The sequence below is a fragment of the Mobula birostris genome, chromosome 23, assembly GCF_030028105.1.
Source record: "Mobula birostris isolate sMobBir1 chromosome 23, sMobBir1.hap1, whole genome shotgun sequence".
NCBI classification, from domain to species: domain Eukaryota; kingdom Metazoa; phylum Chordata; class Chondrichthyes; order Myliobatiformes; family Myliobatidae; genus Mobula; species Mobula birostris.
In genome coordinates, this window is record NC_092392.1 from 14608310 (window position 1) to 14625982 (window position 17673).

General features: G+C 41.0%; 1 protein-coding gene across 3 annotated transcripts in view; it reads left to right on the plus strand.

The window, feature by feature from the left end:
• Positions 1–17673, plus strand: part of LOC140186845 (reelin-like) — a 319577-nt gene that overhangs the window by 93055 nt on the left and 208849 nt on the right. For all 3 annotated transcript variants that reach the window (XM_072241501.1, XM_072241502.1, XM_072241503.1), the window contains exons 5-6: positions 12470–12502; positions 14359–14437. In XM_072241501.1, coding sequence (XP_072097602.1) covers positions 12470–12502; positions 14359–14437 — 112 coding nt within the window. The remainder of the gene's footprint in view (positions 1–12469; positions 12503–14358; positions 14438–17673) is intronic.

Consider the following 17673-nt stretch of genomic DNA (forward strand, 5'->3'; position numbering starts at 1 on the left):
CCTCCCCCCCCACCACCCCGCACACAACCCCCATCCTACTACTGTACAATTTACAGTAGCCAATTAATATCAGAATCAGGTTTAGTATCATTGACAAGAGGACTAGAATATAAAAGCAATGATGTAATGTTGAGGCTTTATAAGGCATTGGTGAGAACGGACTTGAAGTATTGTGATTAGTTTTAGGTGCCTTATCGAAGAAAAGACGTGCTGGCATTGGAGAGAGCTCAGAAGAGGTTCATGAGAATGATTCCAGGAATGAAAGGGTTAACATATGAAATGCATTTGATGGTTCTGGGCCTGTACTTGCTGGAGTTGAAAAGAATGAGCAAGATGGAGTAAGGGTGGTCTCATTGAAATCCCTCGAATATTGATAGGCCTAGATAGAGAAGATGTGGAGAGGATGTTTCCTATAGTAGTGAAGTCAAGGACCAGAGAGCACAGCCTCAGATTAGAGGGGCGTCCATTTGGGATCAAGATAAGGAGAAATTTCTTTAGCCAAAGGGTAGTGAATCTGTGGAATTCATTGCCACAGGCGGCTGTAGAGGCCAAATCATTAGGTATATTTAAAGCAGAGGTTAATAGGTTCTTGATTAGGTCAAAGGTTACAGTGAGAAGGCAGGAGAATGAGGTTGAGAGGGTTAATAAATCAGCCATGGTGGAATGTGGAGAAAATTTGATAGGCTGAATGGTCTAATTCTGCTCCTACATCTTATGACCTTAAGGTCTAAAAATAGAGCAAATTCATGAGGTAGCATTCATGGAGCTATGGCGGAGCGGAAGAAAGTGTTCCTAAAATATTGAGTGTGTGTATGCCAGCTCTTGTAGATCCTCACTGATGGTGATAATAAGAGGTGGGCATGTCCTGGATGGTGAGGCTCTTTACTGATGGATCTTCAATTACACATCCACATGTCATTATCATACAGTACTTTGAAGAAATCCATACAGTCATAGGGAGAATGTGCAGATTCCACACAGACAACACTTAAGGTCAGGATTGAATCAGGTCTCTGGAGCTATGAGGCAGCAGCTGCATTTGCTGCACCACATTGTGCTATCAGAACAGAGGCTAAGCTGAGACAGTAACTCTTTCTACTTTCCATAGATGCTGCCTGACTTATTGATTATTCCCAGATGTTGATTCGGATTTCCAGCATCTGCATTTTTTTTTGAAGACTGAAAATTTAGTGCATTTTTCAAGGGAAAGTGAAATAATGCTTTGGGGTTTATTCCACAGAAAAAAAAAAATCTGCTTTCATCTTTGTAGTTTGCTAAAAGTCTGTAAAGTAATGTCAATAACAAATAAAATACAGGTCCATTCCTGTAGTTGCCTGTTGGCTCATAAACAAGGATGTTTTGTGGCTAAAGGGATCAGGGGGTATGGAGAGAAGGCAGGTATAGGGTTCTGAGTTGGATGATCAGCCATGATCCTACTGAATGGCGGTGCAGGCTCAAAGGGCTGAATGGCCTACTCCTGCACCTATTTTCTATGTTTCTATGTTTCAGAATTCAGACATTTCCAGCTTTTTCTTATGAAATACTGAGCATTTTAGTCCTACAGAAAATAGTTTCTTTTTACATTCCTTGATATATAACTTCAACAAATCAAGTATGTTCCCTCAATCTATAACAGTCAAAAGTAGAAATATCATTGAGGTTAACTATAGTTTTCTTAAATTATTAGTGAAAATGAAGTATGCAAAATTAAGTATACTTGGGGGTTATGAGGGCAACAACAAATAGATCATTAAAGTCCACTCCGTGACCTCTTAATAACTTTATTAAATACATATTGGCAAGCAGTTGATTGAATGAGAATTACAATTCATTCCTTGTTATAACCTACAGCAAGTTACTGAGGGCCTGTGGAGTACAAAAAGAATTTTGAAAATTTATTCTTGAAGCATTAAACTTTTATACCAAGCACTCTCTCTCATATTTTGACATTTTAATATATGCGTTCAGGCTTAGATGTAATTTTTTTTCAGCCATGAATGTTTCATTTGTTTCTTGATCATAATAGTTAATTTCAAAAGTTAATTATTCAACAGCTACAATTTCTCTGAACATGATTATGAAACTCTAGCTAATAAAAGTTTAATAAGTTTTGTCCCTTATGTTAATGTGCTCTTAATAAATGTAAAACTTTAGAATGTTCTATGTTAAATTGTTATAGAGCTTTCTGCACTTATTTGAATGTCACATTATTATAAACGTCTGTAGGAGGAAGCCCTCTCAGCTAAACCTGGAGAAACTAACGAGCCATCTATCTCTAGTGCTTTGCACAACTGAGAGGGTTTGAAGCAGGCTGTTACCTCAACTGGATTGATTGGAAGTGAAATCCCTGCAGAGACCAATGGCATTTCCTTAGACTTAATGTTTTATTGATCGGTTGTCAATTACATTAAAATTCTTATGCTCACAATCCCTGAGTAATTCAAAACACAGACAGCCCTAGCTTATGTAGGAAAAGATATCTATTTGACTGGGAGAAGAGGAGAAAGCAAAGTAACAGTACAACAGATGAAAGACGTTCATAAGGAGAACGCTCTTCTGATTTTTTTCCTGCTGATCCAAGATTTTACTCCTGGAACTTAGTACAGGCAGATCAGGAAATGAAACTGACCACTGACTGTTTTTATTGCCAGTGTTTTACTGTCATAGTATATAGTGTAAAAAAATCATATTAACCTTATCACACCAATTATACATGGGGAGATTGTTTAATGAAATTCAACCTTCCCTCACACTGATCCCCACAGTGAAGTCAGGCAATATACCCTGCAGGCACAAGGTAGCTCATATTAAGGTAATCATATTTCAACACATGCAAAACACTTACTGATCTACCTGAAATAGTCTGTAACACGTTATAACTTAATGCGTTAAAGGCAGCACCTATTTAGATGACATTGGTGAGATGGTGAATAGTTTAGGCATTTGGCTGTCAAAGGCAGTTGGCTGCAGAAGGACTGTAAAAGGAAATTCAGTCTCATAAAATGTTTCAAATCGTCACACAGTTTGAAACTTATGAAAAATGAATCATTCAGAGTGAATAGGAAACAAATGTTAACATATTTAAATTTCATGACATTCATCAAAGCTGTAAATTTGGAACATTTAATGGGATTCTACTGAAATCTAGAATGGAACATTCATTGAAATATTGATATTTAAAGTGTTATTATATTACTACAATGACCCTTTATTTCCTGTTTTAGTTAAGAAGGTAATTTTAAATGATGGATATCTTAAATAGTTGATAAAACTTTTTAATATTGCAAGCCGTGAAGTATGAGCTCAGGAAACGTTGGAGTAGTGTATAATCAGTAATACAGAGTTATGATGTGACCTTACATATCTACATTATTGCCTATGAATACTTTAGAAGTTTAATGATTACCTTTCTTTATGAAAATCAAAAAACTGCAAATGCTGGAAATCTAACATAAAAGCAGAAAATGCCTGAAGTATTCAGGATGCCAGGGTGTATCTATGGGAAGAGAAATGGAGAGGTAAAATTTCAGATTGAACACCCTTCAGCAGAACTGAGAAAAACAAATGGGGGAAAATAGCTTGTTAAGCCTCGGGATGCGGGTGGAAGTTTGTCTCTGAGAGGGTAAAACCAGTGTGCCCGTGGGTATAAGCTGGTATCAAGATTTTCTGTTCAGTGAATGAATGGGAACAGTTAGAAAGTCTAAGCATAGAGAAAAGAGTTGAGAATGCAGAACAGGAAGACATATCAGGCAGGTCATGCCTCGACTTCCACAGCAAAAAAAAAAGAAAAAGGAAAATAAATGAATAAACTGATCCAATATAACAGATGAATGATTAATAAAAACAGAGAAATCAAGTTACCTGAAAGTGTAGAATTCAGTACTGAGCATTGCAGCCTTCTGGACTCGATATTGAATTCTACACCCTCAGATTAGTTGATTTCTTTGCCTTCCCATCTGTCATATTGGCTCAGCTTGTTTGCTTTATATCTTTTCTTTTTTGTTTTGTTTTTAATCTCTGCAAGTGGGGAACATGCCCAAACTGAACTCCTATGCATGTCTTCTTGCACTGTATTTCACAACTCCTCTGATCTTTTTTCTAGGTTTGCACTGTCTTTCTGCTTCCACTTACTCATTGACCAGATAATCATGTTTACAGCTTATCCTCATGATGACTACTGTTTGACCTTATCAGAGCTAAGGTTAGTCTCGTGGATTTGTGCCTTGGAAGGTTTCCAAGGCGCAGGCCTGGCCAAGGTTGTATGGAAGACCGGCAGTTGCCCATGCTGCAAGTCTCCCCTCTCCACACCACTGATGTTGTCCAAGGGAATGGCACTAGGGCCGATACAGCTTGGCACTGGTGTCGTCGCAGAGCAATGTGTGGTTAAGTACCTTGCTCAAGGACACAACACGCTGCCTCGGCTGGGGCTCGTACTCACGACCTTCAGATCACTAGACCGACGCCTTAACCACTTGGCCATGCACCAATACCATATGCACTGCTGTGAATGACTCCAATATTTTCTGGCTTTAATGTATTTATAACAGATGACATTATTTATTTATCTTCCTCTCTTCCCATCTACTTCTGGTATACATTGTTTGATGCGAGGATAAGCCAGCTAATTGCATCTTGTCTCTCTTGGACTTCAGTGATTTTTGTTGTGGGTGCTCTGAAATGGTCTGTTACCTGCCGACGGGGGTGTTCCCATCCACCTACTGTTTGTTTATGCACTGAAGAGCCATATTACGAAAGTATGCCCTGTTGCGGAGGTGAGCCTTCAACGCAGCGTTGGCTTGACCAAGGAACTGATTATAGATTTCAGGAAAGGGATGTCAGCGGAGCAGCTTCAAGTTGCTGGGCATCAACATCTCAGCGATGTACCCTGGGCCCAGCACACTGATGCAGTCGTGAGGATGGCACACCAGCAGCTGTACCTCTCTGTGGCTTTCAGAAGTCTCGGTGCTTGCAGAGCATTCTGACTGGTTGCATCACCACCTGGTCCGGAGACTCAGCCAACCTGGTCTTGAGCACAACCCTCAAGAAAGCAGCATCCATCGTTAAGGATCCTCGTTATCTAGATGATGCCCTCTTCTCGTTACGATCATCAGGGAGGATGAACAGCAGTAGACCCACACTCAGCAATTTTGGAACAGCTTCTTCCCCTCCACCATCAGATTTCTGAACGGACTGCGAACACTACCTATTTATTTATTGTAACTTACAACGATTTTTATGTCTTTCACTGTACTCAAAACCACGTTTCATGACATAGTGCTAATAAACCTGATTTTGCTGAGCATTTTGGTACACACTGTGGCTATGATTTAACAGTAATGGAGAGAATGAATGTTGGCTGGGGTGCCAGATAAATAGACTACAATGGAACTGCAGTCACGCAGGCAGTTGGAGAGTTTTCTACTGCAAGTCTCATCTGTTGAATTAAGTATTAGAGAAGTTTTTTTGGAAGTCACGTGGTGGAATACATTGCAGAATACCTGGCTTCTGTCCTCTTGTATATCACTAATTCTGATACATTTCAACAGTGAGCTATGAAATGTGGCTGCCCGAGGCTTAATGGCGACATCACTCAATGATGATATGATACATTTGACGCTGGAAGTGTTTGGCATGTTGGCAATAAGCATAGTTCCAGTGGCGACAAATTGTTCGGTGAGTCTGTGAACTCTGCACAGTTCTGGTCTATAGCCAGGTACCTGTGCAGAGATGACTGGCTACTCTCTGGAAATTGGGACAGATTCTGGAATCATTAGGTTTCCAGTTACAATTCTTTCAATTGTATGCAACATGAAACAAAAAACATCTCGAAGGGAGAACAAGCAAGTTGATGTTTTGAGATGGAAAAAGATTTAGGATCTTTAAAAACACGAGAAAATCTGCAGAGGTCCAAAGCAACACACACAAAAAGCTGGAGGAGTTCAGCAGGCCACAGCATCTATGCAGAAGAGTAAGCTGTCGACGTTTCAGGCCGAGACCCTTCTTCGGGACCGGAAAGGAAAGGGAGAAGTCAGATGTGAGAAGGTGGGGGGAGGGGGAGGAAGAAGTACGAGGTGATAGGTGAAACTGGGAGAGGGGGAGGGGGTGAAGTAAAGAGCTGGGAAGTTGATTGATTAAATAGATAAAGGGCTGGAATCTGCTAGGAGAGATAGAAGACCAGAGAAGAAAGGGAAGGGGGACGAGCACCAGAGGGAGGCGGTGGGCTGGTAAAGTGATAAGGTGAGAGAGGGAAACAGAAATGGGGAATGGTGAAGGGGGGGCGGAGTTTGAGAAGTTGATGTTCATGCCATCAGGTCAGAGGCTACCCAGATAGAATATAAAGTGTTGCTCCTCCAACCTGAGTGTGGCCTCATCGTGGCAGTAGAGGAGGCTAGGGACTGACATGTGGGAATGGGAATGAGAAGTGGAATTGAAATGAGTGGACACCGGGAAATCCAGCTTTTTCTGGTGGATGGGGCATAGGTGTTCAGCGAAGTGGTCTCCATGTTGGGTCTCACCAATATACAGGAGGCCACACCGGGAGCACCGGATACAGTAGATGACCCCAATGGACTCACAGGTGAAGTGCCTCCTCTGCTTTCTGGACACAGATCCAACACCTACCACCACACTCGTCTGTTTGGTGGAACTGGTCCTCACTCTCAATAATTTCTCCTTCAGCTCCTTCCACTTCCTCCAAACCAAGTGTGCAGTCATGGTCACTCACATGGTTCCTGGCTATGCCTTCCTTTTTGTCAGCTATGTGGAACAGTCCAGAGGGAGTTAGATATGGTCCTTGTGGCTAAAGGGATCAGGGGATATGGTACAGGGTTCTGAGTTGAATGATCAGCCATGATCGTACTGAATGGCGGTGCAGGCTCGAAGGGCCGAATGGCCTACTCCTGCACCTATTTTCTATGTTTCTATGTCCATACTCTAAGCCTGCAGCGGTATCACCTTTCAACTCTTCCTATGCTAGATGGACGACTGCATTCGTACTGCTTCCTGCACCCATGCTAAGCTCGTCGACTTTATCAACTTTGCCTCCAACTTCTACTTCTTCCTCAAATTTACTTGGTCCATTTCCAACACCTCCCTCCCCTTTCTCGGTCTCTCTGTCTCCATCTCTGGAGACAGCTTATCTACTGACATCTTTTATAAACCCACTGATTCTCACAGCTACTTGGAATATACCACTCTCCACCCTGACACTTGTAAAAATGCCATCCCCTTCTCTCAGTTCCTCCATCTCTGCAGCATCTGCTCTGAGGATGAGGCTTTTCGTTCCAGAACTAATGAGGTATCCTCCTTCTTCAAAAAAAAAAGCGGCTTCCCTTCCTCCAGCATCAATGCTGCCCTCGCCTGCATCTCTTCCATTTTGCTTACGTCTGCTCACACCCCATTCTTCCACCACTCTACCAGGGATAGGGTTCCTCTTGTCCTCACCTACCACCCCACTATCCGCTGGGTCAAGCAAATAATTCTCTGTAACTTCCACCATCTCCAATGGAATCCCACCAACAAGCACATCTTTCCCTCCCCCCCCTCACTTTCTGCTTTCTGCAGGGAGTCCCTACATGACTCCCTATCCCTCCTCACTGATCTCCCTCCTGGTACTTGTGCTTGCAAGTGGAACAAGTGCTGCACCTCCTCCCTCACTACCTCTAACAGTCCTGTGAGTCTGTTGGGGTCATCTACTGTATCTGATGCTCCCGGTGTGGCCTCCTGTATATCGGTGAGACCCAACGTAGATTGGGAGATGCTTCGCTGAGCACCTACGCTCCGCCTGCCAGAAAAAGCGGCTTTTCCCTGCAGCCACCCATTTCAATTCCACTTCCCATTCCCATTCCAACATGTCAGTCCACAGCCTCCTCTACTCCAGGATGAAGCCACGCTCAGGTTGGAGGAGCAACACCTCATATTCCGTCTGGGTAGCCTCCAACCTGATGACATGAACATTAATTTCTCAAACTTCCAGTAATTGTGCCCCTCTTCACCATTCCCCATTCCTGTTTCCTTCTCTTGTCTTACCTCCCTAACTGCCCACCACCTCTCTCTGGTGCCCCTCCTCCTTCCCTTTCTTCCCTGGTCTTCTATCCTGTCCTATCAGATTCCTACTCCTCCAGCCATTTATCTCTTTCAGCAATCAACTTCCCAGCTCTTTACTTCACCCCCCCTCCCAGACTCACCTATCACCTGCCATGTAGAACTTCTTCCTTCCCTCTCCCCACCTTCTTAAATCTGACCTCCCCTTCCTTTCCAGTCCTGAAGAAGGGCTGGACCTTTGACTGTTTACTCTTTCCCATAGGTGCTGCCTGGCCTGCTGAGTTCCTCCAGCATTTTGTGTGCGTCACTTGGATTTCCAGCATCTGCAGATTTTCTTGTCTTAAAAACTCAAGGCCTTTTAGTTCCACACACACCTTTTGTGTGGAAATTACAGTTTACAGACTTACAGTTTTTTCAGCCAGATAGCTTGCTATTGATAATAAAGGTTCAATACAGCATGAAGTTCCCACCTGGAATTTAATGCAGCTAAGAACAAGATTTACAATGAGAAGAAATCATAATTTTTTGATATTCATGACAGTTCAATTGATTTTCCCTGATTGCAGTGAAGGCTGCAATTAGCATTACGAAAGGAGATGCATAGAATCGCTGCTGGGGGTTTCCATATTAAACTGCATGTGTCGTGTGTGGCAGACTCAGAGGGCCATGATAGCAATTACCTGTGGTTACCTTATCATTGCTGCTGCAAACTCCCACCAAAGCTGCCAACTGACCACTTGTCTGTGGTTCTAACATATGATATTTCTGTTTTAATCCTGAAAAGAACTTCTTGCCCTCTGCTCCTTTTAGTTTTGCCCTGATACAAGTTGTTCATGTGACTGCTCAGTGAACTAGTGGGTTCATAAACCCTGCCAAAAGCCAAAAATAGTACGAAAGGGCAAAGATATTGGTTCCACATATAATGATGACCACATTACTGGCCTCAATGCTTTGAAGGTAATTTTCCTTTTTAAACTACTCATTAAAGTTTTTGAGATCTTCAACATCACCCTCTTGTGGGAGGGAGAAGATGGTGGCGCGACGCAGCACGCACGGCCGTTCCGAATGATATCGATATGTGTTAACTAGGGGGCTGTGCACAATCCTGATTTGATGGAGACAGCCGTGAGAAGCACGGAGGAACACCTGGAGAAACTTCTGAAATGCCCGCTTCACTGCCGTTGCTACTGTGCGATCGAGAATCTCCGGAGGGGAAGGCCCTAAATCCTCGGCTTTGCCTATTGCCTGTTGCCGGGGCCGGGGTCGAAGCGCTCGGCAGAGATGGTGCTTGGTGTCGGAGAGCTGGTCGGAGGCTCGGAGTTTTCGGATGGACTCGGAGTTGGACTGTGGTCAGATGCTTCCAGGATGCTGCATCAACAAGTTTACAGCGCTGGATGTTCACCGTCTGCGTGAGATGATGGGACTTTTGAGAGACTTTGATACTTTTACCATGTCCATAGTCTGTTCTTATCAAATTACGGTATTGCTTTGCACTGTTGTAACTACATGTTATAATTATGTGGTTTTTGACAGTTTTTAAGTCGGTTTGTCATGTGATTCTGTGATATCATTCTGGAAAAACATTGTATCATTTCTTAATACATGCATTACTGAATGACAATAAAAGAGGACTGCGTGTCCTCATAATCTAATCTAATCTAATCTTTCTCCACACCTGATCTCTGGTACATTATTTGATTTCTGTTATGAAGTGATGGACAGTTTAAATAATAAATTAATTCTAACCCTGGTATTTTGGGATAGTGAGGAATATGATGTGGTCAAGGGAAGAGAATGGATTCACCAGAATTTCAAAACATTTGGATTAGATTTGGGTCGTGCAAAGTGTTAGATTGCAATATTGAATTAAAAATAATTACCCAGTAGATTTGAAACAAAATCTTTGCATCACCTGTAAATTGTTAACCTCTCACTATCTACTAGAGAAGCACAAGTCAAGACAGACAAAGCTTCCTCTTTAATTCTTCTCTTTTGTTAGTTATTAGTAATTTTCTATTAAAATTCTCTGCCAAATGTCAAGATTATATATAAAAAAAATCAAATCTCTTTTTGCTCGAGGCAGTCAATAACCAGGCTGAGAATCTTTAATATTTGGTAGCAAGAGTTGACTGACTTCATTTTGGTTTGTACTTATTTGATTTCAGTAGGTCTTTTTCCTACAATGGACATTTTAAAATCATTTTGCAATCCATTCTCCACTCAGTATAAATGCAACTTGGATATAAAGTGAGCCAAATATAGGGATGCTTCCCTACAAGTCTGCTTGGGTACCTGAATGGGGCGGGCAATTTAATGTCAGTTTGTGAAGGATGATAGATAGCTTCGCAGAAATAAAATGTGTTGAGGAAATTCACTTGAACTTACCATACTGTAAACTTTGACTCTATGGGGGTTGAACTCAAACCTCAGCTGTAATCTGTGTGTCATTTTTTAGAAAAAAGTTTTTAAAGGCAATTTTTATTGAACAGAATAATTTTTATCATTCTGTGTTTAATATTCCATGAGGTCACATTGTTATGTTCAGATACAGAATGAATGCATTTTTCCTGTCTCTATTTTATTACATTATTACAACTTGGTAGATTTAAGGTGGAAATTATTCTGCCTCTTATTAAAAGCTAAGAATAGATTCTAATCAGTACAGCAGTTGAGTTGCAACCAACAGCATACGCTTTCTCTTTGGGACAGGGAAAGGTGATCAGAATTCATTCTTCTGACCAATGCTCTGCACACTCCATTTACTATAGATATCAGAAAATGTAGAGATCAGCTTCAGGTTTGTTGTTTTGTCTGGCCAATAACATAAATGTGGGCTGACACATTGAAGAATCACTATTTAACTGAAATGCTGTGGTGTGAAAGGCACCACCGTAGTTCAATAGCACGTTACGAGAGAGAGAGAAAAGAAGTGGAAATGGAGAAACACCAACAAGATACAAGCCAGCAGCAATCGATGAGGGGAATAAACAGTCGGCGTTTCCGGCTGAGACCCTTCATCAGCACTGTGAAATGGTGAAGTGAAGTGAAAATGGTGTAGGTTTTTGCAAATAAAACGGAGTGAGGCATTTTATGTTTAAGAAAAACTGTAACAACTCATTTCTTGAACTCCAAAAACAGTGGGACTATAGTCACAAAGCTGTATTTGCATTTTATTAGATTAGATTTTATTAGATTATGAGGACACGCAGTCCGCTTTTATTGTCATTCAGTAATGCATGCATTAAGAAATGATACAATACTCCTCTGGTGTGATATCACAGAAACACAGGACAGACCAAGACTGAAAAACTAACAAAAACCACATAATTATAACATATAGTTACAACAGTGCAACAATACCATAACTTGATGACGAACAGGCCGTGGGCACAGTAAAAAAGTTCAAAGTCTCTCGAAAGTCCCACATCTCACGCAGACGGGAGAAGGAGGAAAACTCTCCCTGCCATGCCCGACCGCAGTCCGACTCTGAGTCGTCCAAAAACTTCGAGCTCTGATCAGCCCTCCGACACCGAGTACCAAGCGCCATCTCTGCTGAACGCTTCGACCTCAGCCTTGGTCGCCAGCAGCAGGCAAAGCCGGGGATTTTGGGGCCTTTCCTCCGGAGATTCTCAATTGCACAGTAGCAGCGGCAGCGAACCGGGCATTTCAGAAATTTCTCCAGATGTTCCTCTGCTTCTCACGTCTGTCTCCATCAAATCAGAATTGTGCACGGCGTCCTACTTACAAATACGATATCGTTTCACCGGAGAGGCTACACGCGCTGTATCGCGCCGCCATCTTCTCCTCCCGCCTTTAGCAATGCCATTGCATTTTCTTTTATACTCTTACAGATTTCAGTATTGTTTCCATGAGCGATTATAATTGAAAACATTTGTGATTTTCTCTATTGCTTACTGGAGATTCATAAACTCATGAGACAATGCAAGCTCAAGTCTGGTTGCAATGGCAATTTCATTTTGCTTTATGCTACCACATGCTGTGGGTGGGCAGTCTGGTGAAATACCGTACTTTATTTATATGATTTACTCACTTACTTTTAGGTCAAGACAACGTGAATTGCCTATGTTGTAAACATTGGATTCTAGTCAAAGGAAACAAGTCTTATTTTAAAAAATACTCTCAGTTTAATGTGCTCTATAGAAAAAGCACAGCACTTAAGATAAAATAGATATTTGCCCACAAAAGTGTGAAACAACCTTCGGTAATGTTTGCCATTTGAAAGTTGATTTGTATTGCCAAATAATTAACTTGTTCATCTTACCACAACATGAAATGTATGTTTCCCCCAGAGAAGGTCATACATGGAAATCTTTTGCATGTGATTATTTACATGTGTGATCATTATGTTGAGAGAATGTAGAGTTTGCCTGTCAATTAACATAACTTTTCTATTCTTATCTCACAGCTCCCACTGAGTCACCTCTACGACCGAAGCTGGGTAAGTGAAAATGTTAACAATATAATTAACAGTGTCCAGAGCTTCCCAGTTAGCCCTTGTTATGTGTAGATTTGCTCCAACTTCCCTTCAGGCATGTCCAAGGAATTGAGTAATACAATATGTACCCTTTCATCTTGGCCCAACATCCTCTTTTTTTTCATTAAACTTCTTTTCATCTTTAACAAAATGGGCAAAGTATGTGATATAATGTGCGATTGCATTGCAGCTGGCCAGTTGGTATGAATATCTTCTAGTAGACAAGCACCCATTAATCTTTTGTGGGTTCAGGTAGCACAAACAATAGCATAGAATTTACAGAAAACTACAGCCAGATGTCTGCACTGAGATAAGGGAAGACCCCATTAAATAGTATGAGATGAAGTTAACCAGATCAAATTACTCACAATTAAAGGGATGATTAGCTTCATCTGAATAACTTTATCCAGAAATAAAATCTCTGTATGGTGACTTTATTTTATTCTTTAACGATCTGTGGTTCCATTATCCAGTGTAGCTGTGGAGAATGTGATTATATCCTGAAATGATTCTGTGTTGTGTAATACCATTATGCTCAAATTATAATTGTAGACAGAATGGTTGCCCAACCATTTTATCATTTTATATAAAAGCAACCATTTTCCAGATGAAGCACGTGTTTTTATTCCAGAGTAGTTTGCAGGCCCTGTTTGAATATGCTGAGAGAATGCCCAAGTGGCTCTTAAACCACAGTTATCCCTTGCATTTATAGTTCCTACCTCCAATTAGAAACCTTCGGAGACCTGCAAAATTGAGATATAACATGTCTTCTAGCACCAACTGGGTCACAATGGAGCAAGTCATTGGGATGCTAAAGAATAGTTCTGTTACTCCGATCATTCTGATGATGAGAAGTTGCTTTGTATGTCTGATGGTGTAGCGATTCATTGTCAGGACTAGAAGCTGAGCCTTCAGCTGGACGGTCAGGATAATGGTGCAACTAGAGTTTCTGGTAGGGGAGTAGTTTTAAAACACCACCTTTCAGAGCCACTTCCAGCACCAACAACCATCATCCAGCTTTCAGCCATATCTGAAACCACACTTGCTGCTGCAAATCACACCAATCGAACCGCAATGGGTCAGGAAAATCTCTTTGGCAAAAAGGAAAGTAGCTAACAGTGAAATCAATTCATTTGTTTCTTAAAAATTACCATATCAGTTCATGTAACTTGTGACACTGACTTCCGAGCCCGTATGAATTCCAGTGTTGACCCCAAACATTATTGCAGCCATTAAATGGTCCTTGTATTCTTTCAGTTAAACAGCTAATATAATCATGTGTTGAGTAGGAAGACTCAAAAATAAATTGCTAGCTTGGTTATTCTGGTAACTCTCTAAGAGACTATAACCAGTGCCATGCTCAATAAATGTTTTACAGGAATCAGGAGAGGGACTAAACAGCTCAATGGGATGCTAATGTAAGCATGCAACTCTGCATAATAACATGCATTCCTCAGCGGAATGCAATAGCCATTTTCCATGTCCTGTGTGGAGTTACCATTACCATTCATTTAGATTTTAAAGGAGTAAAACCATAACAAATTAATGTTGCCATGGAAATGAAAAATCCATAAATCATTGTTGCTAAGATATGCATACGTCTTGTCCTTGAATGAACTGGTTTTGAACACAAGCCAGACAGAGGCAAGCCTGGCTCTTTGGACCGAAGCACTTAATGTAAGTTGTAGTGACTATTACTCATGCCTTTTCATAAGGACAAAAAAATTACTGAGCTCTTGAGACAGAGCTAGGCAAGCTAAGTATACATTTTACAATGTAAATTGCATTATGATGGATTGTTTATGAACTTCCTTCCTTAGCTGAAATCCACAGTGCCAGTGTGATTCTCCGGGATGATTTTGATTCACATCCAAAATTGGAACTGAATGAAGAATTATGGTAGGTTTACCTGTAAACATAAACAGCCTTATTAAACAGCAGTTTGGAGGGGAGTTGTAGGTCTTATTTTAAATTAAGCCATCTTAATATTTGTTACAAGAAGACACATTTTATTTTCAATATCCGTTTTTCTGTGATTAGCTGAAATTTTGCGGGAATCTGTGATTTTTTTTTGCAGTGCATACAATATCATACAAAGCAACATTATATTTATGTGTGGTGACCTTATGACAACATCCTACAAGTGCTTCGCAGAAGTGGAAGAGGTGGACAACAAAGGAGTTAAAAGAGACAATTCAATGCGGAGTTAAAAAGTTAGGCTGTGGTGTAATTTAAAGAAATGAAGAAAAACAACAAGGTGGAAGAAGCTTTGGAAAATAGGGTGGAAATGGCTGAAACTACCATAGTGGAGTAAGAGGGGCAACCTCTAGAGCAGAAGTAGCAAACCTTTAACACGTGCCCAAGTCAAAGTCAAAGTTAAGTTTATTATCAGAGTACATACAGGTCACCACATACAACACTGAAATTATTTTTCTGTGTGCCCACACACACAAAAATTTTGTTGGCATGTAGCTTGCAGTGCTGTCCCTCAATTCTTTAAAGCCCCACCTCTAATAAAAAGATACATTTATACTTACTGCCAAATAAAGCAACAGATGATTTTTACAACCCAAGAACAGTGATACGTTTTCATAGGAAACCTCTTACACTGGCTTGATGATGGTTGTAAGAGCACATGACAATCTTGCTCTAATTTTCTTTTATCAATAGTAAATCAATGAATACATGTAAATAAGCAACTGGACTCATCCTTTTTCCTTAAAATAAACTGTTATTATTTGTTACAAATTCATTCATCAATGAAAATCTCTGCTTAATAGCATACAAAAGAATATTTTGGAGGATTATTGCTAATTTGGGTACACACTCCAAAAAGATTCACTATCTCTGCCAGGTGTATTGCATATGTGTTTTGCAGAATAAAATAAAATACTTCCAAAGATCTGCCCCTATATCAGCGTATTCAGTGCGCTCAATGCAGGTCAGTTATATAGAATTACATGATGTATGAAAAAATCTGAGCAGAATGCTCTAATATTTGAATTCTGTTTTTTACTGACAATCCTTACTCACTTCAATACATCAGACTGAATGCAGTACCTGCTTATTAGACTCAGCATGAAGAGACAGCCCTCCAATATCAGTATGTGTGACATTCCCTGCATATAATACATGAGATAGCTTATATACATAGATTGATTGTGCTGTATATCCATAAAGTGACGCTAGGCACAGGAGTGTCTGTGACTTTGAAAGGAAATTATCAAGTAGTGGTGGTGGTAGTGGGTGGATGTGTCGGGGTGGGCTAATGGGCGGAGGAGTTGATCAGCTAAGGAATTTGAGCAGCTAGGGACTAAGTTAAAACACAGAACCAAAAAGGTAATAATCTCTGGATTGGTACCTGAGCTACATGCAAATTCGCACAGGGTTAATAAGATCAGAGAGCTAAATATGTGGCTTAAAGATTGCTGTGGGGGAAGCGGGACATTGGCATCAGTATTCGGGAAAGAGGGATGGGCTCCACCTGAACTATGCTGAGACCAGGGTCCTTGCGAATCGCATAACTAGGGCTGTGGATGGGGCTTTAAATTAAATAGGGGGTGGGTTCAACATTTTGGAAAAGTATAGATAAAATAAAATGAAAGGAAAGAGCTGGAGCAGTTATTGAAGTTTCAGGACACAGAAATTAACTTAGGCAACGTGGGGACAAAGTTGAAAATAAGGGTGGTGATTCCAGGACTGAAGGTGTTATATTTGAATGTACACAGTTTATGAAATAAGGTAAATGATCTTGTAGCACAACTAGAAATTGGCACATATGATGTTGCGGACATCACAGAATTATTGAAAGATGATCACAGCTGGGAGCACAACTTTCAAGGATACATCTTGCTTAAAAAGGGCAGGCAGGTAGGCAGAGGGGGTCTGGTGGCTTTGCTGGTAAAAATTGAAATCAAATCCTCAGAAAGAAATGACATAGGATCAGAAGATGTAGGATCCTTGTGGGTAGAGTTAAGGAACTGCAAGAATAAAAAGACCCTGATGGGAGTTATGTATGTGCCTCTGAACAGTAACCAAGATGTGGGCTACAAATTACAACAGGAGATAGAAATGGCAAGTAAAAAAGGCAATGTTACAATGATCATGGGAATTCCAATATGCAAGCTCTTGGATCCTAAGAGAAGGAATCTGTAGAATGCCTAAAAGATGACTTCTTAGGGCAGCTTGTGTTCAAGGCTACCAGGGAAAAGGGAATTCTGGATTGGGTGTTCCAGAATGAACCAAATTTGATTAGCGAGCTTAAGATAAAGGAACCCTTAGGAGATAGTGAACATGTTATAGAAATCATCCTGCAGTTTGAAAGGGAGAAACTAAAATTGGAAGTATTGATATTACCATAAGACCATAAGACAGGGGAGCAGAAGTCGGCCATTCGGCCCATCGAGTCTGCTCTGCCATTTTATCATGAGCTAATCCATTCTCCCATTTAGTCCCACTCCCCCGCCTTCTCACCATAACCTTTGATGCCCTGGCTACTCAGATACCTATCAATCTCTGCCTTAAATACACCCAATGACTTGGCCTCCACTGCTGCCCGTGGCAACAAATTCCATAGATTCACCACCCTCTGACTAAAAAAATTTCTTCGCATTTCTGTTCTGAATGGGCGCCCTTCAATCCTTAAGTCATGCCCTCTCGTACTAGACTCCCCCATCATGGGAAACAACTTTGCCACATCCACTCTGTCCATGCCTTTCAACATTCGAAATGTTTCTATGAGGTATCCCCTCATTCTTCTGAACTCCAAGGAATACAGTCCAAGAGCGGACAAACGTTCCTCATATGTTAACCCTCTCATTCCTGATATTACATTTCAGTAAAGAGGTAGAAAGAAGAGGTACAAGAGAAGACCTAGACAAAGTTGATTGGAAGGGGATGCTAGAGATGGAGGCTTGGTTCATCCCAATAAAGAAGTAGTATTCTAAAGGGAGAATGAAGCAACTGTGGGTGACAAGGGAAGTCAAAGACAGTATAAAAACAAAGGAGAGGGAAAGGTAGTGATGGGGAACAAAGAAATAGTAGATGAATAAGTATTTTGCACCAGCCTTCACTGGGGAAGACATCAACAGCATGCCAGAAATTTGAGAGTATCAGAAGGCAGAAATGAGTGTAGT